At 39.9% G+C, this 23,887-nt stretch overlaps 12 protein-coding genes across 12 annotated transcripts; 4 read left to right on the top strand and 8 right to left on the bottom strand. All coding sequences in view use genetic code 12, as the record gives it.

The window, feature by feature from the left end:
* Positions 1 to 159: 159 nt before the first annotated feature.
* Positions 160 to 816, bottom strand: FMP23 (Fmp23p; the record flags this gene model as incomplete). The annotated part of the gene is made up of 1 exon (XM_064995069.1): positions 160 to 816. One exon carries the CDS (start codon positions 814 to 816, stop codon positions 160 to 162), a length of 657 nt encoding a protein of 218 aa, XP_064851141.1.
* A 272-nt stretch (positions 817 to 1,088) lies between these two features.
* PAF1 (Paf1p) lies at positions 1,089 to 2,399 on the top strand (the record flags this gene model as incomplete). Its single annotated transcript, XM_064995070.1, has 1 exon — positions 1,089 to 2,399. One exon carries the CDS (start codon positions 1,089 to 1,091, stop codon positions 2,397 to 2,399), a length of 1,311 nt encoding a protein of 436 aa, XP_064851142.1.
* A 777-nt stretch (positions 2,400 to 3,176) lies between these two features.
* On the top strand, positions 3,177 to 4,403 carry RPN7 (proteasome regulatory particle lid subunit RPN7; the record flags this gene model as incomplete). The annotated part of the gene is made up of 1 exon (XM_064995071.1): positions 3,177 to 4,403. One exon carries the CDS (start codon positions 3,177 to 3,179, stop codon positions 4,401 to 4,403), a length of 1,227 nt encoding a protein of 408 aa, XP_064851143.1.
* A 232-nt stretch (positions 4,404 to 4,635) lies between these two features.
* DBP7 (putative ATP-dependent RNA helicase) lies at positions 4,636 to 6,837 on the bottom strand (the record flags this gene model as incomplete). Its single annotated transcript, XM_064995072.1, has 1 exon — positions 4,636 to 6,837. One exon carries the CDS (start codon positions 6,835 to 6,837, stop codon positions 4,636 to 4,638), a length of 2,202 nt encoding a protein of 733 aa, XP_064851144.1.
* A 216-nt stretch (positions 6,838 to 7,053) lies between these two features.
* On the bottom strand, positions 7,054 to 8,184 carry ARC1 (Arc1p; the record flags this gene model as incomplete). The annotated part of the gene is made up of 1 exon (XM_064995073.1): positions 7,054 to 8,184. One exon carries the CDS (start codon positions 8,182 to 8,184, stop codon positions 7,054 to 7,056), a length of 1,131 nt encoding a protein of 376 aa, XP_064851145.1.
* Positions 8,185 to 8,504: 320 nt separating this feature from the next.
* Positions 8,505 to 11,324, bottom strand: DASC09_014710 (C-1-tetrahydrofolate synthase; the record flags this gene model as incomplete). The annotated part of the gene is made up of 1 exon (XM_064995074.1): positions 8,505 to 11,324. One exon carries the CDS (start codon positions 11,322 to 11,324, stop codon positions 8,505 to 8,507), a length of 2,820 nt encoding a protein of 939 aa, XP_064851146.1.
* Positions 11,325 to 12,241: 917 nt separating this feature from the next.
* Positions 12,242 to 17,248, top strand: DASC09_014720 (bile acid-transporting ATPase; the record flags this gene model as incomplete). The annotated part of the gene is made up of 1 exon (XM_064995075.1): positions 12,242 to 17,248. One exon carries the CDS (start codon positions 12,242 to 12,244, stop codon positions 17,246 to 17,248), a length of 5,007 nt encoding a protein of 1,668 aa, XP_064851147.1.
* Positions 17,249 to 17,876: 628 nt separating this feature from the next.
* Positions 17,877 to 19,298, bottom strand: IPT1 (inositolphosphotransferase; the record flags this gene model as incomplete). The annotated part of the gene is made up of 1 exon (XM_064995076.1): positions 17,877 to 19,298. One exon carries the CDS (start codon positions 19,296 to 19,298, stop codon positions 17,877 to 17,879), a length of 1,422 nt encoding a protein of 473 aa, XP_064851148.1.
* A 338-nt stretch (positions 19,299 to 19,636) lies between these two features.
* On the bottom strand, positions 19,637 to 20,308 carry DASC09_014740 (uncharacterized protein; the record flags this gene model as incomplete). The annotated part of the gene is made up of 1 exon (XM_064995077.1): positions 19,637 to 20,308. The coding sequence occupies one exon, from the start codon at positions 20,306 to 20,308 to the stop codon at positions 19,637 to 19,639; it is 672 nt and encodes a 223-aa protein (XP_064851149.1).
* A 359-nt stretch (positions 20,309 to 20,667) lies between these two features.
* On the bottom strand, positions 20,668 to 22,035 carry DASC09_014750 (SNG1 family protein; the record flags this gene model as incomplete). The annotated part of the gene is made up of 1 exon (XM_064995078.1): positions 20,668 to 22,035. The coding sequence occupies one exon, from the start codon at positions 22,033 to 22,035 to the stop codon at positions 20,668 to 20,670; it is 1,368 nt and encodes a 455-aa protein (XP_064851150.1).
* Positions 22,036 to 22,293: 258 nt separating this feature from the next.
* On the top strand, positions 22,294 to 23,064 carry DASC09_014760 (6-phosphogluconolactonase; the record flags this gene model as incomplete). The annotated part of the gene is made up of 1 exon (XM_064995079.1): positions 22,294 to 23,064. One exon carries the CDS (start codon positions 22,294 to 22,296, stop codon positions 23,062 to 23,064), a length of 771 nt encoding a protein of 256 aa, XP_064851151.1.
* A 287-nt stretch (positions 23,065 to 23,351) lies between these two features.
* DASC09_014770 (CGR1 family protein) lies at positions 23,352 to 23,717 on the bottom strand (the record flags this gene model as incomplete). Its single annotated transcript, XM_064995080.1, has 1 exon — positions 23,352 to 23,717. The coding sequence occupies one exon, from the start codon at positions 23,715 to 23,717 to the stop codon at positions 23,352 to 23,354; it is 366 nt and encodes a 121-aa protein (XP_064851152.1).
* Between the last annotated feature and the right edge of the window lie 170 nt (positions 23,718 to 23,887).

A 23,887-nucleotide genomic window follows, 5' to 3' on the forward strand; every position in this document is an offset into this window, starting at 1 on the left:
AAAACGTCAATGGAGATACGGGGGTAATATATCCGTACACAACCATGTAGCAACCAACGCCTAACATACGCCGTAGCACTACACAGTCAACAGCTATTATTGCTGGGCCACATGCTTCTATTGTTCTTACCGTGGGGAAATAATAACTATACACATCTTCTAATGTTTCTTCTTTCTGTTGGCAATTCTATCATCCACTTTGTCAAAGATCTCCCGATTATAAAGCAAGGTATCCAAAATAAATGTATGGTTGCTGTTCAAGTTCAAGGTGATTTTAACATCTACCAAAAACCTCAACAAGCTTTTGATCAGGACCTCTTCATTATCTAGATTGATGAAAATGTTATTGACATTCATTTCGGATATCAAATGTAGGGGATTGTTGGTTGGGGCATTCCCTTTGATGATAATTTTACTTTCTATCAACGAGCCATCAATGAACTTGTAGAGTTTCTCCAACAATTCTTCTGACCGACAATCACTAAACGTCTGTTTGTAGTTTTTATCGAGAAAGCTCTTGAATGCCTTCAATTCCGCATAGTGCTGCTCGATGAATTGCGAATCGTCCGGCAATTGGCTGTAAACTTCCTGGGTGCTCTTGGGAGAGATTTTCTGGAGGAAATTGTACTCTTTCAAGATCTGTTGTTTATAGCAATCAATTACAAGTGACTCAGGGCTATTGTTGCCAACATTCGAAGGTTTTGACAAGCCAAAGAATTGGTCAGAGGGTTTGCCTTGACAGATCGCAGAAGCAGCAAAGAGCCTTTTAGTAATTGTTGGGGGACATTTCACTATCAGCAGGCGGGGTCTTAGCATGCTAGGAAGGAGTCTTGGTATCTGTAGTGTCATTGAGAAACGCTGGTCACAGACCGGTACTAACTAATACTCTGCAATTCTTGACCAGAACAACAATAAAAATCACCTCTTTATCGCTGTGCTCCTTAAATGCAAACAATGCTAAACGCGCACTCACCCATTTTCTACCTTTTTTTTTTTTTGTTGCAACGAAAAAAACCCAGAAAAACTGGCAAAAGCGTTATGTCACCAATACAATTGTTATTGCCTCACACTAAAACAAACAATCGGTGATGTCGAGACAGGATTACATTACCAGAGTCAGTTACAAGAACGACTTGCCTCCTCCAACATGTCCTCCTCGTATCCTAAAGTACACTTCTACCATCTCAAACCATGATTCTTTAATCAGCGACGGGATTTTATCATCGTTATTCAGAAAACAGAATTTCAAGAAATACATCAACTTGCCTAAAGATGGCAATACAAATGACCCGCTAGCATTGAACTTGGATCTCATTGAGGTGCCTGAGTTATTTGAACAAAGCGGGGCCGTGGCGCTACATGAATTGCCATTCTCAAAGGGTGACCAGTCCAAAGGGATCACTTTACACGAAAAGGATAAAGGGTTATTAAGAAACCCAGACTTTAATCTCAAGAAAGAAGCATCTCGCTCGCTTCCTGGGGGTGATAGTAGACCAGGCGCGCCATCGGTGGCTTTCTTAAGAAAGACCGAATATATTTCAAATAAGTCCCATTTCCTCGGAGCCAAGAACCAACATTCTCAAACACCAAATAAAAAGAGGACAGTTGATGATTTGACTGCTGACGCCCAACTTCGAAACATTGAACAGAGCTTTGAAGAAGCTAGTAAGACCTTATCTGGCGACGGCTTCCAGAATTTAAGACATCCAATAAAGAAACATCTTAGACCAGTCAAGGCATGGTCGTTAATCCCTAATTCTGAAAATATGGACCAGGCATATTTTTCCACCAAATTTTTGGGTTCTGCTTCTTTACACAGATCAAAGCAAGAAAAAAATTTTGTTGGAGAGCTATCTGATAAATCTAATAACGGTATTAATAACCATAACCCAATATACACAACCTCAATTTTCAAACCAATTGCCCTGAGAGATGAAGAATGGATGTCATTTTTCACCATGGACGATTTGGAAAAATCGAAAGCTTTGAAAAGAAAACTCGATTCTGTGGAGTTGGATGAGGAAGAAACCTTCAAATTCAAGTTCAATAAATATTATGATTTGAAATATGAGGATTATGACACTAGCCAAGCAAAACAAATTGCCATCAGCTTAGGCAGTAATAAACCGGGTGGGTCGGCAAACCTTGAGGCGAAATATTTACCAATCCAAGGTAAAATTGAGTTGAAAAAGAAAAGACTCAATCCTGAATCTCTTGCCGACGATGAAAATGATGGTCCAGTTCATTTTGATCAAATTCTCTTCACTGTTAGAGAATCAACTGCCGAAGAAGAAACTGAAAGAGATAGGCAAAGAAGTAAATACGATCCTTATAATTATGTGGCACAAATTGATGAAGAAGAAGAAGAAGAAGGAGAGGTTGTTCAGGAAGAGGATTAGGGTTAATATATTATTTTTGTGTATTTTTAAATAATAAAAATGTTTGGAATGTTTATTGTATCACAGTATGATTTTTCGCTCTTTTCAATAACACCGACAACTAGTAAGCTTTGATAATTTGAACCAACCAGAAGGCAATGATATGTACCACACACATATGGTTCTTCCTTAGTTAGCTATTAATTAATAAAGTATGCAAATGGCTCTTGGAGGGAACTTTTTTTGTTTTCTTTTTCTTTTTTTTTTAAGCAAAAAAGTCGGTTCATCTTCCAAAATTTGGAATGTTAGAAAAGACGAGTATTGATCATTACAGTCAGTGTGGGTGTCTAATCAATCCAAGAAAAATGTAAGTAAAATAAGAAGCTAAGATATGTTAATGAATCGAGAACTGAAATTCTGTTGTGATGATAGATGACTTCCGTATGTTTACATCTTGGGTTACTTGGCTATAGTAGATCATTAAACGCCTAGCCCCTGCTAATCTTTACGCAAAATATAAAGTATATAAAGTATATATATATTATATATCTGCTATGAATACTATGCTATGATGTTTACGGAGTTCCTCGTTCTACACGCATAAATTTTGTATGTGGTATAATGTACTAACATGCACCTATCATATGAGCCACCACCAGCGTGGGGCCCTTGTCTTTTTTTTCCTCTGTGAAAGTTGTTGACAATTTGTAACTGCCATTGCACACACATTAAATCTAACAGTTTGCTACCCGAGAATCCATTGGCTGTATTCAATTTACCAAATTACATACATTAACCATGTCTAAAGAATTCGAAACTTCGGGAATCGAAAGGGTTCCAGATTTCCAACTTCCTCAGTACGCATTTGAGTTGACGAATCCAGAACTAAAATCTCGCCACCCTGCTGCCATCAAGTATATCACCACACAAATTGAAAAAGAAGACTTGGCACCATACTACTACTACCTCCACCATGAATACTTCAAGAAAGATGCCTCTTTTTTGCCTTGGGATGAAACAATGTACGAAAATTTGAAGAGTAATAATGACGCCAAAATCAAGGAATTGAACAATAAGATCACTACCATTGAAGAAGAGGATGAAGATAACGAATTAGACAAAGTCATTGCCATCACCAAATTGGGGGAATACTATGCGAAAATTGGGGATCGTTCTAATGCCATCAAAACTTTGAGAAAAGCTTTTGAGTTGAGTTCTTCCACCGGAACTAAAATCGATATCTTGTTGACGATTTCAAGAATTGGCTTTTTTTTCAACGATTTACATTTCACTGAGAAAATATTAAGCGAAGCCAGTTTATTGATCGAAAAAGGTGGTGATTGGGAACGTCGTAACCGTTACAAGACCTACTATGGTATTCATTTGATGTCGATTAGAAATTTTGAAGAAGCCGCAAAGTTATTGGTGGACTCTTTGTCGACTTTCACATCTACCGAAATTGCCACATACGAACAGATTGCCGTCTTGGCAGTGTTAGCGGGCTTGTTGGTATTTGAAAGAAAAGATCACAAGAAGAAGATTGTTGATTCTCCAGAAATTTTATCGTTGGTAACCACCTCCCACGAAGTTAAGTTAGTCACCAGCTTGAGTGATGCTTTGTACCATACTCAATACCAAAACTTGTTCCCATTCTTGTCACAAGTGTATGACGAAGTGTTGATTTCATCGCAATATTTATCGATCCATGCAAACTACTACATTAGAGAATTGAGAAGAAAAGCATATGCCCAATTATTAGATTCATACAAGGCTTTATCTTTGAAATCTATGGCTGAGCAATTCGGCGTTTCTGTGGAGTTCTTAGATAATGATTTGTGTAAATTCATCCCAAACAAGAAATTGAATTGTGTTATTGATAGAGTCAACGGAATTGTGGAAACTAATAGACCAGACAACAAGAATGCTCAGTACCAATTATTAATCAAACAAGGTGATTCCCTATTGACCAAGTTACAGAAATATGGTGCTGCTGTGAAGTTGAGTGGTACCAGCACAGTAGCTTAATTTTGATTCTGTTTTTGTATTTGTATTGTGTGTGTATGTGATCGTTTTTTTTTCTTTTTTTCTTTTATTCCATAAAAATGTATTCTTATATATTGGGATGGATTCCTGACTTAGTGAAGCGTATTCTTTGTAGACACTATTCTATACCTATCTTACTACTAGCCACCACGAGCAAAAAAAAAAAAAAAAGAAAATGGATTAATTTATTCTGTATAATACACACTTTACTAATTTACATAAAATTGAATTCGCTGCTTTGCAGCTTGACAGCCATTGCCGCCATTCTAAGCATCTTCTTCTTAGGGTCTTCCATCTTTTGCTTCTTTGGTTCTTCACTACCTGATTTACCTTTTCCTTTCCCATTACCGTATTTACGACCCAACTTCTTAGGGGTTTCTCTCAACCCAAAACTTTTTGCCAAATGCCCAAGATGAAGTGACCTAAGGTTGAAACAGTCCCTCTCGGAAGATAAATGGGTAGCGTATGCTCTTATATGAGAGCTGAACGCCTGTTCTGCTTTAGCAAGGCACAGTTGATCTTCCAATAACCAACGTTCGACATTCAAGTGCCAGGTGGTGGCCTCGACATCCCATTTCTTCTTCTTTTCCTCATCTTCAAAACTCTCCTTGAGCACCTTTTCATAATTTAAAATATTAAATCCTGAGGTATGATGTGACTCCAATCTTTTAATGTAGTTTTCTTCATCTCCAGGAAGTAAGAAAAGCACCGATCTCCCGGCCTTCCCAGCTCTAGCAGTTCTCCCAACACGGTGTAAATGATCATCCAAGGCGAACGACGGATCGTATTCAATGACCGTAGAAATCAATGGCAAATCTAACCCTCTAGAGGCAACATCAGTACAAAATAAGATGGAGTGCTGGTTATCAGAGGTATCAGATTTCGTGAAATGTTGTAAAGTGGCAGTACGGATATGTTGAGGTAACATACCGTGTAATTTATAAATCGTGGTGTTTGGATTCAAAGTTGGGGCGCTCATTGCCGAGTCAACCATATCAACCTCACTTGGTTCTGTTGGCGGCAACGGTTTTTTAGCTTCTTTTTTCTTATCATCTTTATCTTCACTAGGAGTTGGTTTAGGGGCCCTAAATCTGGATTTGACAAATCTTCTCGCACCTCCTTTAGATGATAACAATGCTTTCCCGTCTCTTGTAAACACATCGAAATGGAAATCAACAGAATCGGCACAAGATAAAAAGACAATTGTTCTACTACCACTGGTCTTAACGTTTGTGATATTCTTTAAAACCCCTGCCAAAGATACAAGTCGCAACTTTGGAGGCACCACCAAAATATCTTGAGTCAACTGGTCTGGTACTGTGGCATTACTTTCATCAGGGAATTCCACTACATTTCCAGGATTAGTTTCTTTACCACTAGTTATCAATTGTGGATTATTCAACGAAATTTCTCCCAATTTTTTCACATTACTCTTAATGGTTGCTGAACAAAGCACATTGATTCTTCTTCTTGGTAATTCTGGGTATTCTCTATTAGTATGAGTAAGCTTGCTTCCTGTCGCACTTTCAATGATTTTAATGATATTTGTCAAAGTTTCTTCAAAACCCAATTCCATCAATTTATCCCCTTCATCCAAAATCAACCATCTCACCAAACTCAAGTTTTCGTGCAAGTTCTTGGTGGAGTTTAAATGATCCAATAATCTACCTGGAGTTGATACTAATATATTGACCCCTTTTCTCAATCTAGCCTTTTCTGATTTTTTCTTTTCACCACCAATAACGATCCCCGGGACGATCTTCACGTACCGTTTGTTTAATTGTTCCAATACCGAGTAGATTTGCAATGCCAATTCTCTAGAAGGCGCAAGAATGATGGCAAATAATCCACTTTCCCTGGATACCGGGGTGGATAAGCTCATTAGAGTATTGAAGATCGGTAATGAGAAACTTAGAGTTTTCCCTGACCCAGTTTGAGCCTGAATGAATAAATCTTGTTGAGCTTTTAAAAGAGTTGGGATCACAAGTCTTTGAATCTTGGTCGGAGTCTTGAAATTCAATTTTTCTTCAAGATACCCTGATAACTTCTCATCTATCCCGAGTGATGCAAAAGTGACACCACTACCGGTTAGAGGAGCATTGGAAGGGTCCAATTGTACGGAGTTCGAGTTGTTCTTGTTGGTGGAAGATTCTCCATTGGAACTGAAAAGCGACGAGACAAAAGTATTTTTATCAATGGCATCATTTCTCGCGCGCTTGCTTTCAGGAGTATCTTCTTGTCCTTCTTCAAGAAGCCTTCTCTTTGAAATAGGTCTGGAATATGAAGTGGTAAGCTTTTTCTTTTCAGGATTCTTCTTCTTTCTTGGTCCTTCTTTAGCAGTTCTATTCTGAGGGGCATTTGAAACCACTGCTGGCTCAGTAGAAAAATTCAAAAGTAAACCATCATCTTCAGACATTTTAGAGTTACTATTATAACAGTTATGATTATTATTATAGCAATAGGAAGAGAAGAAGAAAAAATTTTTTTTTTTTTTTCATAGAATTTATACTCCGGTCCGCTGGGTCTTCACATCACAGAAATTCTACAAAACAACAACCATTTTAATTACACAAACATAAATTCAAATATACGAGAGAGAAAACAAAAAATATAATACCAAGGGAAGGGAAATCTAACTAATGTGAGCATTGACAATGGTAGAGTTCTTGAAAACTTCACCCTTCTTGTTAACCAATTTACGAATAGTGCCGTCTTCTTCTTTGTAGATGACGTTGAAGTTTTCGTCGGTGGTGAAGTGTGGTTGGAGAGCTTCCCAAATCTTCTTCTTTGGGTTCAAAACCTTTTCTGGTTCACCATCGTACCCTTCAACAAAGATCTTGTCACCTGGCTTAGAACCTGGTGGTGGGTTGACAAATTCAACCTTACCGTGAGAGTCATCACTACTACATAACACCATACCTTCACTTTCAATACCTCTCATCTTGACTTTCTTCAAGTTACAGAAAACAACAACATGTCTTTGTTGCATTTCTTCTAATGGGTAGAACTTCACCAAACCAGAACAGATGGTTCTTGGCTTATCTTCACCGACATTCATGGTGGAAACGTACAATGAGTCAGCATCTGGATGCTTTACGGCTTTTTCAATAAACCCGACTCTGAGATCAATCATGGTTGGGCTTGGAACAACTGCGGCAGGAGCAGCCTTCTTGTTGTTGTCCTTTTGAGCAGCAGCCTTCTTAGCGGCCTTAGCCTTGGCTTTTTCTTCTTTCAATTTCGCCAATTCTTCTGGAGATGGCTTACCATTTGGCTTACCATTTGGCTTACCACCGGCGGCAGCTGGGGCAGCATCATCCTTCTTTGGTTCTTCTTTACCACCCTTCTTGGCGTCCTTCTTTGGCTTTTGTTGAACTTCGACTGGGAGTTCAGCATTGAATGGAATCTTCAATTTTTCAGCGTCGGCTAACTTGATTAAAGTGTTTTGAATCAAATCAATCCATCTGATGATGTGACGTTGGTCAGCAACGGTTTTTTCATCGGCAATAGAGGATTCAACAACTGGGAAAACCGCTTTGAACAAAAGAGCGTCGACATTGGTTGGCTGGTTTCCCAAGACGTAAGTGAAATGACGCAAACAATCGTTCAATTTTGGAATGAAGCTGGCATCCTGTTGGATGGTGCTCACCAAAGTGGTCCATTGAGCAGCCAAAGCTTGTTGTTCAACAGAGAACTTGCTTTCAGGCAATAACGACTTGTCATCACTGATGGTCAAGTTTTTCAAAGAGGCAGATACTTCAGACATTATGATCGCGTGCAGATGGTACTACTATTAACAATAATGGTGATTGACACCACGCTTCCCACTGATTTTTAAAAAATTTTCCGCACCGCTTTTCAAGGGAGCTTTCCGCTGACTCATAACCAGCATACAAATCCCAGCATGCATAAATCAGCGATATTTTAATTTATGTTGGATCTACGGTTGCGAAAATCTAGTTGTGTAAGGCGAAAATCATTATCTAAGAGGTAAAAAGGGGAAAAAGAAAAACAAAATGTAAAGCAAAAACAAGGGGAAGGATATTAGGTCATTTCAAGGAAAGTTCTAAGTCATGATAAAGAAATCTAAAACAACCCTTCAATTTCACCATCATCATTCACTTCCACATCCATGAAACCACAATGAGTTGGCAAACCTGGAATAGTTTGGATTTCAGCAGCAAGTGCGTACAAGTACCCAGCACCAATACTAGCTTTGATATCTCTAATTGGGAAAATGAAGCCCTTTGGAACACCCTTTTGGGCAGCGTCATGAGACAAAGAGTATTGAGTTTTAGCAATACAGATTGGTAAATTGTCAAAGCCTTGCTTGGCGTACAACTCAAGTTTCTCTTGGGCAGCAGGCAAGAATTCAACGTCGGCAGCACCATAGAGGTTTTGGGCGATTTTACGGATCTTAACATCAATAGGATCACTGAGCTCATAAGTGAACTTGAAAGTATCCTTTGATGGTGGTAAAGAAACATCATTAGTGATTTCCACCACCTTTTCTGCCAATTTAACAGCGCCGAGACCACCGTTAGCCCAGTGATCTGAAATCACGGCATCGATGGCACCAGCTTCTTGAGAGTATTTTTTAATGACTTCATGCTCGGCTGGGGTATCATTCTTCATAGCATTAATAGCAACGAGAACATTCAATCCAAAAGATCTAGCATTTTGAATGTGCTTTTGCAAGTTAGCGCAACCCTTAGCCAACATTTCAACATTTTCGGTGACATATTCTTTGGCTAATGGAACACCGGCCTTGACTTCGGCACCACCACCATGAACCTTCAAAGCACGAACAGTGGCCACGACAATAACCAAGTCTGGAACAAGACCAGAGTTACGGGTCTTAATATTCAAGAAACGTTCACCTCCCATGGTGAAATCGAACCCTGCTTCGGTAACGACATATCCGGAATCTTCAGAGGCAGATTCAGTACCAGCAAGTTTCAAAGAAATTTTATCAGCAATAATAGAGTTGGCACCAATAGAAATATTGGCGAAAGGACCAGCATGAATCATGACAGGAGTACCTTCCAAAGTTTGCATTAAAGTTGGCTTGATAGCATCCTTAAGCAAAGCAGTCAAAGCACCACCAGCACCAATATCATCACAAGTAACTGGTTCACCGGATTTAGAGGTAGCGACGACAATACGGCCAAGTCTGTCACGCATGTCTTTAAGAGAAGTGGAGAGAGCCAAAATCGCCATACATTCAGAAGCCACAGAGATTTCGAACCCAGTAGAACGGGTCATCCCCTTTTCGGTTGGAGCTTCACCAATGGTGATACCACGGAGGAAACGGTCATTACAGTCAACCACACGTTTCCAGGTAATAGATTGTGGATCAATATCCAAACGGGCAAACTTGGTGATTTCTTCTGGTGTCAAGTCATCTGGGTTGGTCTTGTCGATTCCCAATTTCTTCAATCTAATAAACATAGATGGAGAGAATTTACGGGCACCGTTCTTTACTGGCACCAAACGACGGTACAAAGGACCATCCTTTTGGGTAGATTCGTGGAACATTCTGGTGTCAATGGCAGCAGCAAGCAAGTTGTTAGCCATAGAGATAGCATGGATATCCCCAGTCAAATGCATATTGAATTCATCCATAGGAATGACTTGAGAGTAACCACCACCAGCAGCACCACCCTTAATACCAAAGGTTGGACCCATAGATGGTTGTCTGACGTTGGCGAAAACCAATCTGTTCAAGTGGGCACCAAGAGCTTGGGCAAGACCAACGGTAGTTGTTGATTTACCTTCACCGAGCGGGGTTGGGGTGATACCGGTGACAAGAATGTATTTACCATTTTCACGGTTCTTGAATTTTTCCAAAACAGATAACTTAACCTTGGCCTTTGTAGATCCATATGGTTCGAGATCTTCAGCTGGAATACTGGATTCGCTGGCCACTTTGGTGATTTGCTTTGGGGTTTGGGCTCTAGAGATTTCATAATCTGATGGGACTGGGGTCAACAAATTGAGTTTCAATGGAGTGAACCCGTTCTTCTTAGAAGAGAATTTCTTAGCGGATTCGACAACATTGTACAACAATTCAGCAACGGTCATTGGGCCAACTCCACCAGGAACTGGGGTGATTTTAGCAACCTTTTCTTTGGCAGCATCGTATTCAACATCACCTACTAAACGAGAGCCTGATTTTCTTGTAGAGTCTTCGATATAGTTGGTGCCAACGTCAATGACGATAGCCTTGGAGTTTAACCACTCGGCCTTGACAAAGTTTGGTTTACCAATGGCAGACACTACGATATCGGCATTTTGCAAGTGTTGTTCAATATTGGTAGACTTGGAATGCAAAGTGGTGACAGAAGCATCCAAATTTCTCAACAAAACTGAGACAGGAACACCGACGATATCAGATCTACCTAAGACCACGGCGTGTTTACCGGCAACTTCAATACCCGAATGTTTTAATAAATCGACGATCCCTTTTGGGGTGCATGGCAAGAAGTGTGGAGCACCATTTTTCTTACTCAACTCACCAATGTTATAACTGGTAAAGCCATCGACATCCTTTTCCGGGGAAACAGCGTTGGTGATCGCTTGAGGGTCCAAGTGATCTGGCAAAGGAAGTTGGACAATGATCCCATGGACTGCAGAATCTTGATTGAGACTGTCGATGCGGGCGAGAAGGGCATCTTGGTCGATAGATTCTGGAAGATCAATGTGTTGGAAGATAATACCTACTTCTTCGGCAGCCTTACGCTTCATACGGACGTAAACTGAGGAATCAGGTCTAGCGCCAACTTGGACCACCACCAATTGTGGAGCAAAAGATGGGGATTTTGCTTTAATGGCGGCAATTTCTTGGGAGAGCTGGGATCTGATGGAAGCAGAGACTGTTTTTCCGTCAATAATCTCGGCAGTCATTGTGTGGAGCGTTTTGGTGAAGGATAGGAGTTTGAGTGATAGAATGAACTAAAGAGAAGAGTTTTCACCTGCAATGACACATATATAATAGGCGAGATTTTACATACTGCTGGGTGGAGTCTCAAGGGAGTCACCCGGCGTGCCGTGACGCTGGTTTTTTACTCGGGACCAGAGATTTTTGACTCGGGACCAGACGATCACAGTCACGCGGAAGATCACGATACTTATTCATATTACATAATGTATTCCATAATACTACTCATACTGTCTTTTTATATAGTCAAATCATATCAAATATGATCGCTTACTGACCTTATTTCACTCCACCTATTGCACTTCTTCCAAATTTCACTTTACTTTGTCATTTTCAGTCTATTTATACATATATATAAACGTATTTTTTTTCTTGCCTTCCTTGATCGTGGATCCATCGGCAATCATGCCCAGCAATGCCAAACCGTATCTCTTGATTCTTGCCAAAAGAACAATAGACAAAACACCAGAGGTGCCACTTTGAGATATTCTCTTTTTCCTATTCTTAAGAAGAAGCTTCTTCTTCTCCCAATCAACATCAAGTGATGCCGCCCTGCAATTCGTTAGCGGCGTCTCATTAGCGGCGAAATGCAACAGGGACAGGAAAAAAAAAAAAACTTCCCACTAGTGGAATCACTGTTGTTACCATCCATTAGATCTGGAACATTGCCGATTCGTTTGCCTCTAATGCTTTCGCTTAGTACCCAGATTGCAGCTGGTCCCATCAAAAGGTTGCAGGCGCCGTAGATAAATTTTTTTAAGCGAGGCGCCATGGAAGATATGATCAACAGAAAAGAATTACCATATAAAATAACCCCATCCCTATCATCTTCACCAAATGGATCTTCTTTTGTTTCTTATGTACCTTATACCATTGAGCTGCCATGACAAGTCCCTGCTCCGCTATGTGGGATCCAATCGCCTTTGACTTGACGGTCTGTGGCAGGCATTTAATTCTTGATACCGCTTTACCTTCACTTCTCTTGGTAATCTCTTTAATTTATCTTGCCAATTATTACTTATCAAACATTGACCATTTCAAGTCTCTCAGTTTCAAGGGAGCAATTAGAATCCCTGATGGTGAAGAAGAATGTTTGATTAGAGCAGATGATAGCCTTGTCATAGAAGATGCATTTATTGACTATGGAGCAACGAATGCAAAAACCTCTTCCACTCATCTTGGAGATTATCTCAAGAGACAACACTTTGATATCCATGCATTAAATGTTGGCAAAGATGATGGCACTCCTCACGGGACCTCTGTGGTGGTTTATCGTAACTTGAATGAACGTCTCAAGGTGGCCATTGAGGCTTTACTTTTGGTGATTCAATTCGTCATTCATTCATCTCTCTTATTTTTCCCTTTAACTTCTGAATGGGATAATGCTCCAGGTTCTATTTCTGCAAGATTCTTATTATGGACATATTTGATGGTCATTGGGGTTTTACGACTCTTCAATATCAACAACTCGTGGAAATTCTACCTTAAATATTTCCCTAATCTTTGGGCCAATTCCACAGTTTGTTATACGATCTTGTTTGTCCCATATATCATTTTATCCCGCTCTATTGTCATCAATAACTTTGATTCAACTTATACCCAAAACTATTACTATGGCCAATGCGTGATTATCGTGGTATTATTCTTTTTAACTTGGTCTGCCACTATTGGCGACAAGCCAGTCAAACTTTACAAGACCAATGATTTGACTCCATCCCCGGAACGAAACATTTCTTTGTTTAGTTTTGTATTATATGACTGGATTGACCCAATGATTATGAAGGCTTACCGTGATGGTATCGATATGAAAGACATTTGGAGTTTGCGCGATGATGACTACGCTCATGTGGTGTTGCGGAAGTTTGAAGACTTCAAGACTAGCTCCCGTTTCGCCTTAAAATTGTTCAAATTTTTCAAGGGTTTGTTTGCCTTACAGGCCATTTTGACCGTATTTGAATCTTTCTTGATGTTTGCTCCTACCTATTTTCTCAAAAAACTTTTAGAATATGTCCAAGCTCCAGAGATGACTCCTACAAATTTGGCCTGGTTTTATCTTTTTTTGATGTTTTTTTTGAGATTGATAAACACTTTATCATTCGGGGTGGCATTATATACCGGAAGAAGAATTTGTATTCGTATGAAGGCTGTGATTATCGGAGAGATTTACTCCAAAGGGTTACGTCGTAAAATGGCAGTCAATTCAAAGTCCAATGCTAGCGACTCGGGTTCTATTAAAGGAAAGGAGAAAGACAATGAAACAGCAGATGAAACTGATGCAGAAGTCAGAGATTTAGGAGGTATTATCAATTTGATGTCTGTGGATGCTTTCAAAGTTTCTGAAATTTGTGGTTATTTACACTATTTTGTCAGCGGTGCTCTCTCTGCGTGTATTTCCATTATTTTCCTTTACCAATTACTTGGTTGGAGTGCACTTGTTGGGGCCATTGCCATTATTGCCCTCTTGCCTGTTAATTACAAGATTTCCTTGAAAGTTGGTGATTTACAAAAAAAAATTCTCGGGATCACCGACAAGCGTATTCAAAAGCTCAACGAAGCCTTGCAATCTATTAGAATCATCAAATTTTTCACCTGGGAGTCCAAGTTCTATGATCAAATAATCGGAGTTCGTGCCGAAGAGTTGTCCGCCTTGAGGACTAGATGTATCATATCAGTTGGTGGGAATTTCTTGTCATTCTTAATTCCAACTTTTGTTACCATTTTATCTTTCGGCTTCTTCATTTTCATTCAGGGTCAAGTGTTGACTACTCCCGTGGCTTTTACTTCTTTGTCACTTTTCAACTTGCTCAGAATCCCATTAGACGACTTGGCCTATATGTTATCGTTTGTGATTCAATCTAAAGTTTCCCTTGATAGAGTCAACGATTTCTTGGATGAGCCAGAAACTACCAAGTACGAACAACTTAGTGAACCTCGGGACGCTAATTCTCCTTCAGTTGGGTTTCAAAATGCGAGCTTTGCTTGGGATTTGAACAGTGATACTGACTTTAAGCTTCGTGATTTGGATATTTCATTCAGAACGGGACAATTGAACGTAGTTATCGGTGCCACTGGCTCAGGTAAGACCTCGATGTTGTTGGCACTTCTTGGTGAAATGGAAAAAACCAATGGTAAAGTCTTTTTACCTGGTGCTATGCCACGTAGCAAGTTGATTGCTGATCCACGTACTGGCCTTACTGATTCTGTTGCTTATTGTGCTCAAGCTGCATGGTTGTTGAACGACTCTATCAAGAGTAATATTGTTTTTGCTGCTCCGTTCAATGCCAAACGTTACCAGGCTGTAGTAGAGGCCTGTGGGTTGGCCAGAGACTTTGAAATATTGGAATACGGTGACCTAACTGAAGTTGGTGAAAAGGGAATCACATTATCTGGAGGTCAAAAACAAAGAGTTTCTCTTGCCCGTGCCTTGTACTCTTCATCGAAAACTATTTTATTGGACGACTGTCTTTCTGCTGTTGATTCACACACTGCCCTTTGGATCTATGATCATTGCATCACCGGTCCTTTGATGAAAGGTCGTACCTGCATTTTGGTGTCACACAACGTTGCTTTGACGGTTAAGAACGCTAATTTGGTTGTTATTATGGATAATGGTAGGGTTAAGGCTCAAGGTACCCCATCGGAGATGTATGCTGGTGGCCATTTGGGTGACGATGAGTTGATCAAGGCGTCAATTGAAGAAGCTTCAATTGCCCAAGCATCAGCAATTGAAGAAGGGGTTGTATCTTTTAACCTCTTACCATCCAGAAGAGCCTCTCGTGCTTCTATCGTTGGTAGAAGAATGTCTATTTTGATGTATGATCTTGATGAAGAAGTTCAATTGGAAAGAGTGGTATCTAAGGCTAACAATGGAGATGAAGCTGCTCCCCAACATAATTTGATCAAGGAAGAATCTAAAGCAGAAGGGATTGTTGGTAAAGATGTTTACATTTTCTACGCCAAAAGATTTGGTAGTATTGCCCCTTGGATTTTTTTGATTGTTTTGTTTGTGGGATCCCAAATGATCAACATTGGTCAATCTTGGTGGTTGAGACGTTGGGCTGCCGATTCGGAAACTGGGCATATCTCTTTCCACGCGTTTGTGTTACACAAGACTTTTGAACACGGTTCAGTTGGTGCCAGTTTCATTAACAACGAACGTCTTTGGAAATCACCAATGGCACAAGTATTGGGAGAATCTGCGGTTCATGATACCTGGTATTATATGGGCATTTACACAGCTATTGGGTTCATCTTTGCATTTATTTGTTGTCTCAGAGACTATTTGGTTTTTATTCAAGGGATTAAGGCTTCAAATTCGATTTTTGTGGAATTATTGGATAAAGTGTTCCGCGCTAAATTAAGATTTTTTGATTCTACTCCTATTGGTCGTATCATGAATCGTTTTTCTAGAGATATTGAATCTATTGATCAACAACTAGCTCCTATGGCGCAAGGATCATTTATTTCTTTGATCGTTACTTGCTCTACCCTTGTTTTAATCATTTCTATTACTCCTGCGTTCTTTTTGTTTGCAATTTTCATCATTGGGATGTTTTATGTCATTGCGATTTTCTATTTGACATTATCTCGAGAATTGAAACGTTATGAATCAATTTCTAGATCGCCAATTCATCAACATTTTAGCGAGACTTTGGTTGGTGTCACTACCATTAGAGCTTATGGAGATGAACACCGTTTCATGCGTCAAAACTTGGAGAAAATCGATGACAATAACCGACCATTCTTCTATTTGTGGGTGGCAAATCGTTGGTTACATTTGCGAGTCGATACTGCTGGCTCTTTTGTATCATTTTTTGCTGGGGCATTTGTTATATTGAGTGTGAAATATCTTGATGCTGGGCTTGCCGGGTTGTCATTGTCATACGCTATTTCTTTTACGGAATCCGCTTTGTGGATTGTTAGACTTTATGCCGAAGTGGAAATGACAATGAATTCGGTGGAAAGATTGCAGGAGTACTTGGATATTGAACAAGAACCTGCTCGTTTGATTCCTGAAACTGCTCCAGAAGCTTCATGGCCTTCAAAAGGGGTTATTGAAGTGAAGGACTTATCACTCAGATACGCTCCAGAATTGCCACAGGTCATCAAGAATGTATCATTCAACGTGGAAAGTACCTCTAAAGTGGGAATTGTTGGAAGAACTGGTGCTGGTAAATCGACAATTATCACTGCGTTGTTTAGATTCTTGGATCCTGAAACAGGGTTTATTAAGATTGATGGGGTGGACATTACCAGTATTGGGTTGGATACTTTACGTCAGGCTATCACCATAATTCCTCAAGACCCAACTTTGTTTAGTGGGACAATCCGGTCGAACCTTGATCCATTTGACGAGAAATCAGAATTGGAAATCTATGAAGCATTGCGTCGGGTCAATTTGATTTCCCTTGATGAATTCAGCGCGGTACAAACCATGGCGCAATCTACAGTGTATTGTGAAGGAGGAGAAGATGAGGAAAATCGCAATAAGTTTTTGAATTTGCATAGTGTGGTAGAAGAAGGCGGCAAGAATTTATCACAGGGACAAAGACAATTGATGTGTTTAGCGAGATCTTTACTTAGAGCTCCAAAAGTGATTTTATTGGATGAAGCTACGGCGTCGATCGATTATAATAGTGATGCTAAGATCCAGCAAACCATTAGAAGTGAATTTAGTGGCAGCACTATCTTAACCATCGCCCATAGATTGAGATCGATCATTGATTACGACAAGATTTTGGTTATGGATGCTGGGGAAGTTAAAGAATATGCTGATCCATGGACTTTGATTTCTGATAAGAGTACGATTTTCTATAGCATGTGTGCTAATTCTGGGGAGCTTGAAACATTGGAAGTTGAAGCTAAAAAATCATTTAATGAGAAGCATTAGTGGTGGAGAACTTTTTTTTTTTTTCTATTTATTTATTTTTGATATTTTTTATTTAATCATGTTTGAAACATCACCAAGTTTTATGTGACGAAATCTTCAATTCTTTTTAATTCTTATTTTATCTTTTTTTTATTATTATTTCAAATCAAGACAATATTCTTTGAATCATCAAAAATCAATATATGTGGGTGTACAAACGCCATATATAATACATACATTATATACCGATTTTACTACAATTGAGTAGGGACATGATTTGAAAACTGGAAACACAAGTGTTCGTTTTATTATTATAACCTTCAAAACTTTATCAAAACTTTATCAAAAAGTAAGAAAATGCAAGAAAACACGAAAAAAGAGAGAAAGAACAGAAAAAAAGGAAAAAAAGGAAAAAAAGGAAAAAAAAAAAAAGAAAACAAATAATGATGGATTCTAATAAACACAAACTCAAAAGAAAATACCCCCAAAATAATAATAGCAATAGTTACTCATGAGAATCACAAATTATAAATCTCCAATGGCAATTAGAACGAACGGTGAGTAGAAAAAAACAGGTGATGATTAAACAGAGAGAAAAAAATAATTTTCAAATAATTGGCAAAAGGGGAGAGAGCGATGATAGAAATATTCAACTATAAGGATCAAAGAATTTTTTCAATGGAGTGTTATTGAATACCCTCATCCCCATATTAGTACCGGCCAATGACTGATCAAACCAGTATCCATTGTAGAATCTTTCATAAACCGCAGGCAATTTTGTCTTTTGGAAAATTATAAAAGACACATACGCGTAAATCAATCCACAAAGAAGGTCTAATCTAAAATGATGGTCCAAATAAATGGTGGCCCACCATTGGATCACCACAAAACTCAACCCGGCAAGCTTGACGACCCACCAACGGGAATAATAATTCAAATGCAAGAAAGTCTGCACCGCCATTGCTGAGTGTAATGAAGGGAAGGCTCCAAAGACAATTGGCGATTTGTGGAACCCTTTGGAATTCAAATGAGTACCCATGGCCACGTCGACCCGAGTTAAACCGGCAGCGTACCCTGGCATATCGTAATCAGGAGTGATATCAAGGCCATTAAGATGAATAAACCATGGTGGAGCATTAGGGAAAAGTAGATGGGTGATCACCCCGGCGATATTCTGACACCCCAAAATGATGGAGAAGTATTTGACGGCTCCAGGCGGCTGGAAAACATAAAGGTATACTGCGGTAACGATTGGGACAATAAGGTGACAAAGCACGTATAGAACCCAAGAGAAAATATCTCTTGCGCTGGTGATGAATTCTGGTTGAGCAAGGTAGTAATCGATGTTAAGAATTGGCCACGAAAGACCCAATAATAATACGATAAAGATAGGAGAGTATCCAGGAGGCAATGATGGGTTGAACCGGGATTCGGGACCAATGACTATTCCATTTTCCACGTCGACAGCTATTTCATCCAGATCTTCTTCTTCTTCTTCTTCCTCATCATAGGGTTTTTGTTCATTTTCGGTGGAGGATGACAGTGATTCGTCAAATCTATTTTTCGATTGTTGGCTTTGATGACCGATATGACTGTCCTGATAGGAACCATTTTCTGTGTCATCATCTTCATCATCGTTCACTTCGAATATATTATCATCAATAGTATCATCATGATGATGATGTTGTTCAAATGTGGATAGCGGGATGAAATCATCCGTGCCTTCGCCGCGACGACGACGACGATGACCGCGAACGGCGTTCTTCAGCTGGAACACCCACAAATACATGAAATAAGAGAGCACTAAGGTGGCAATACCGCAGATAATCCCGATAATAGAGATTTCAAAGAAGTAGAGGTCAATGTAATAAACAATCTTGACATGGATGGTGGGCCTCCACCCGTGAGGGATGATTCCCGCATTCTTAAAGATCGAGAGCCATATGAAAATAGGAGAGAAGTTGAGGCAGAAGTTGAGCACCAAGTAGAATGGATTTCCGTGGTTGTTGATTGCTGAGAGGTAGAGTCTAGAGATGGCAATCCACAAGTATTGCAACACCTTCGGAGCCATTAGCAGTGTTGATTGCAATAAGAAACAACTAGCCGATTATAATACACTAACGATAATAATAATGAAAAAGCAACAAAACAAAAAAAAGAATAACAGAAAAAAAGAAAATCACTCAGAAAAAGGGAGAGTGTGCCAAATAATCGTCAGACAAATGAATAAATTGCTGTTGGTTGTTGTTTGGGCACATCCAACTTAGGGTTTTCGGAATAATTTTTTTGTTCCCCGTTCGATTTTTTTTTTTTTTTTACTTTTTTCTTTTTACAGCCGCCCGCTGCACCGTCCATCACCCTGAATTTCCCACAACAATAAGCAGAAGAGGAAAAAAAGCCTTGTATTTCTCAGTATCTGAGGCCAATGGCACACTCCAAGAACAGGCGGAGGTCCCCGTCGTCCATCCCTCCCACAAACATCGTCACCACCCTGATCAACCACACCACACTCTCGGTGAACCGATCAAACAGCATGCTGCGCTGGGTGTCGCAGAACGTCTTGAAGTTAAGGGTCGCGACCGTCAAGTTGCTGAGGATGTAACTGTTAAAGTCATCCTCGCCAAATACCTCGCGTAATGCCCCAAGATACTCTTTGTATTCGATGCTATTGGACCGGTTGGTGTCTGCTTCCATAAAGATCTCGTGCCACTGCTTCAAGTAGTTCCAGAGCTTGACAAACTCTCTGAACTCTAGCAGCTGTGATGAGCCCTTGTGGAATAATGAGAACATCAACCGAACAGTGGAGTGTTGGAAGGGTTTTTCTGGTGATAAGAATTCTGCTGTCAATATCTTTTGAAGTGCTAGGAGTGTTATCCCTTGACTTGTAGTGACATTTTGGGAAAAGATTAGTTCAAGCCGCTCTGATGGATAATCTATCAGAGTAGGAGAAGGGTCATCTGGTAATGTCCCGCCATTGAGCTTTGTAAGACTCGTCGCCACTTCCACTTTCTTTGCTAGTTGGAACGCCTCGAGTGGCGATGGGAACTTGGCTAATTGGTCATTGGTTTCTAATGCTGGCATTGGTGATTAGTATTATTGTTGTATTGTAAAGCCTATATAGTCATTGAGATGACTCAGAATAATTAGATTATATTATATTATATTATATATATATATACTTAATTGTCCTGTAAATACCTGATCACCATATCAAAATATAAAGCTTTCAATTTGCCATGACCAATGTTTTAAGCTTGTGATATGGTATTCCTGCATGTGCACCACGCCTTAACTTACAACAATTATCAAAATGAAAATGTTATTTATAAATTAAAACACAAAAGAAGGGAATGATAATATTAAGAGTATTTTCTAGATTGAGAAATAAAAAAGAGAACCTGTGAATAAAAGAAATATATATATATAAATAAATACAAAACTTATTGCCTCATTTTAGCCAATTTTTCAGTGTTTCTAATCGCAAGCTTCGAACTGAATGGCACCACCAAATGGGTGACCACAGCCCACGCCACCAAAATCCCAAAACAACGGCCAATATCTCGCTTGGTGGTGTCGAAGATACAAACCACAAGGATTTTTTGGAAATTATACGTTGGCAAACCGTACGAATAACGATAAAACTTGGGACACACCGCAAGCGCCAGGGTGATCCCACACACATTGATAATCAAGAATCCCACAATGTAGTACCCAACATAACTACGATCGTATGCCACAAGGTTGGGCAAGATCACTTCGTTGACCCCGGCAAGCGCCGAAAAGTTCAAATAAGACGCTGCCCAAATCACAAGGAATCCCAGCTTACCGAAGGCGGCATCATAAGAGATCCCAAACGCCACCCCGACCAAAGCGTAAGCCAAAGATAAAAACACATAAATCACTTGCGACGCCCCGAGTCTATAATACAAGTACGATCTTGATTCGACCTTGTCGACAATTTTTGCGTGTATGACCGTTGAGAAATTGAAGAGTTGCACGGTGATGACAATCACATAAATGAGCCCAATGTAAATAATCCCAGTAACCGAAGCATTCCTATTTGGGCGAAGATCAGTTAGCAAAATAGCAAAAGGGCTTATCAATAACGGAGCGGTGGCATTGTTTTGCAAAACCTTGCTAACCACCTGGCTTCGTTCACTTTGGGGAATTTGTTTGACAAGGGGTCCAAGGATATAAGGTGAAGCATAATTGATCATTGCCAGGCTGATCTCAGCAACCACAGGCTCGATATAGTACGAGACAGTGAGGGCATCTCTACCAGTTTGGTAGATACAAGTAACCACAGTGCTGCTATTGAGCTCGACACTAGGTTGTGAATTAACAATTGCTTGATAATAATCGTACGAAGCGTTAGGGGCCACAAGACAGCCGGCCCAGTAGTTTTGTTGGTACACCTGCCGGGTCAATTCTTCGAGATAGGTGTTGTTGTTGTGAGGCTTGAGGACGCTGGTGAAATTTTGTGAGTCAACCAAGGTCCAGCCGCTTTGCGATGAGATGGTCGGTGAAAAAATAATCGATTTGAAAGTCTCGCCAATGACCGGAACCCCTTCATTATTAGGATACGAGTCATCAGCAACAATTGCAAGGAACTTAAGACGATGAAGACGAGAGTCGCGATGGTAGTAGGTGCCCCAATATATCGACAAGAGAGCAATGTAAACAACAAAGAGCTGGATGTAGACCCTGGTAAACATCAACAACACACTGCGGTTCCAGAAATGATGGAGGGTTTTGAAACCTCTCCAGAAGAGTGGGGTCTGTGGCTCAGGGGGCTTTTCCTCGGACATTTTGTTTCGGTTACCTGCTATATCATGGATAATCACAAGAACTGGAAAAGGTGAAGGGAATAGAGAATTAGGTGAAGGGAATAAAGGTTGCGCGAGGCTGAAGAGGGTGTTCCGGTGCGGTAAGCACCCCCTGTGATCGCTAACTCCGGGACGGCAATCTTTCTCTCTCCCAAAGAAACAGCAAACAAATCCCCTTTTAAGCTTCTCACAGCCCTTCTTCACCAAATCATCATTTGAAACAAACAATCCACATCAACAATGTCCGACGTCGAGGTCTTTTCTTACGCCAAAACTGAAACTTTGGCTGCCACTTTGGGGAAATACATCCTCCGTCTTCAGAACGAGGTCCTCCTCAAAAATGAAGTGTTCACGGTGTCCGTCAGTGGTGGATCATTGGTCAAAGTGTTGCAATTGGCCCTTATTGAAGACCCTGAGATCTCAAAGAAGATCCATTGGGAAAAATGGCACATCTACTTCTCTGATGAACGTCTTGTGCCTTTGAACCACCCAGATTCTAACTATAAGCTCTTCCATGATAAAGTGCTCGCCCCACTTAGTGATGCCCAAGTTGCTGGGCCTGAAGTGTTCACCATCAATGAATCCCTCGTGCATTCTGGTGACGATGCCACCGATGTGAAAATCGCCGAAGAGTACCAATCTCTTCTTCCAAAGAGCTTGAGCTTTGATTTGATCCTTTTAGGGCTCGGGCCAGATGGGCATACCGCATCTTTGTTCCCAGGTCACCAGGGGCTCAAGGTTGAAGATAAATGGATCTTCAACATCAATGATTCTCCAAAACCTCCGCCACGTAGAATCTCTTTCTCCTTACCATTAATTTCCAAAGCCAAGAACATTGCGTTTGTTGCTGAAGGTGCCGGTAAGGCTCCGGTGATCAAGAAAATCTTTGAAGATCAATCATCTGGGTTGCCAGGTGAATTGGTCAACGATTTGCCAAATATCCCAATCAAATGGTTCGTCAGCAATGATGCCATTGCCGGAGCACCAATAATTGTCTCAATGTTTGAATAGTTTTACGATATTCTAAAAGAAAAAAAATGTCGTTTCCATAATTATTATGATACATAGCTTATGATTTGAAAAAATGAATAAAAAAATGAATAAAAAAATTGAAAAAAAAAATGATTATTGGACTATCTCTTTATTGTAATTATGACACCCTCTGTAATTGCAAAAATCGCATCACTGTTTATTTATCACACACACACACACACACACACACACCACCGATTTGTAACTCAAAATATTAGTACATCAGTACACATAGCCGTCCTCAAAATATTAGCAAACACCCTCCTCTACTTCTTCCCATCACTCAACAACTTATTTCTCTTTTCCTTACGACGCATACGCTCCACTTTCTTCTTGTGATATTTCTCAGCAAGTCGCTGGTAACGTTCCTTCTCCAACTTCTCCTCCTGTCTTTTCTTTCTCTCCTCAGTTTTCGCCTTTTTCTCATTAATCTTCTCTTCCTTCATAGCCGCCAACTTTTGCTTCACAAGTTTCTCTTGTTCTTGACGTTGTTTACGCTCATTGAACCCAAGCTGGTTGGTCTTGTGGTTGAGTGAAATATTCAATGACTTCTTTTCTGTTTTCCATGGTTTACCACTAACACGAGACCCTTGGGTAAGCTTTTTGTTATTAACTATCTCAGTTTCTGCCATCTTTGTTTTATATTTCCTATAAATTGTTTCAAAAAGGCCCTACTATGTGATAGGGATTTTAAAAAAAAAAAAAATTAAAAAAAAAAAAAATTTTCATGCATCCGTCAACATGGAACTTCCAAAGTCATCTCTCGTGCTGCTACACATTGGTATCAAAAAATCAACAAGAA

The sequence above is a fragment of the Saccharomycopsis crataegensis genome (assembly GCF_037102585.1).
Source record: "Saccharomycopsis crataegensis DNA, jcf7180000000073, whole genome shotgun sequence".
In the NCBI taxonomy this organism is placed as follows: Eukaryota; Fungi; Ascomycota; class Saccharomycetes; order Ascoideales; family Saccharomycopsidaceae; genus Saccharomycopsis; species Saccharomycopsis crataegensis.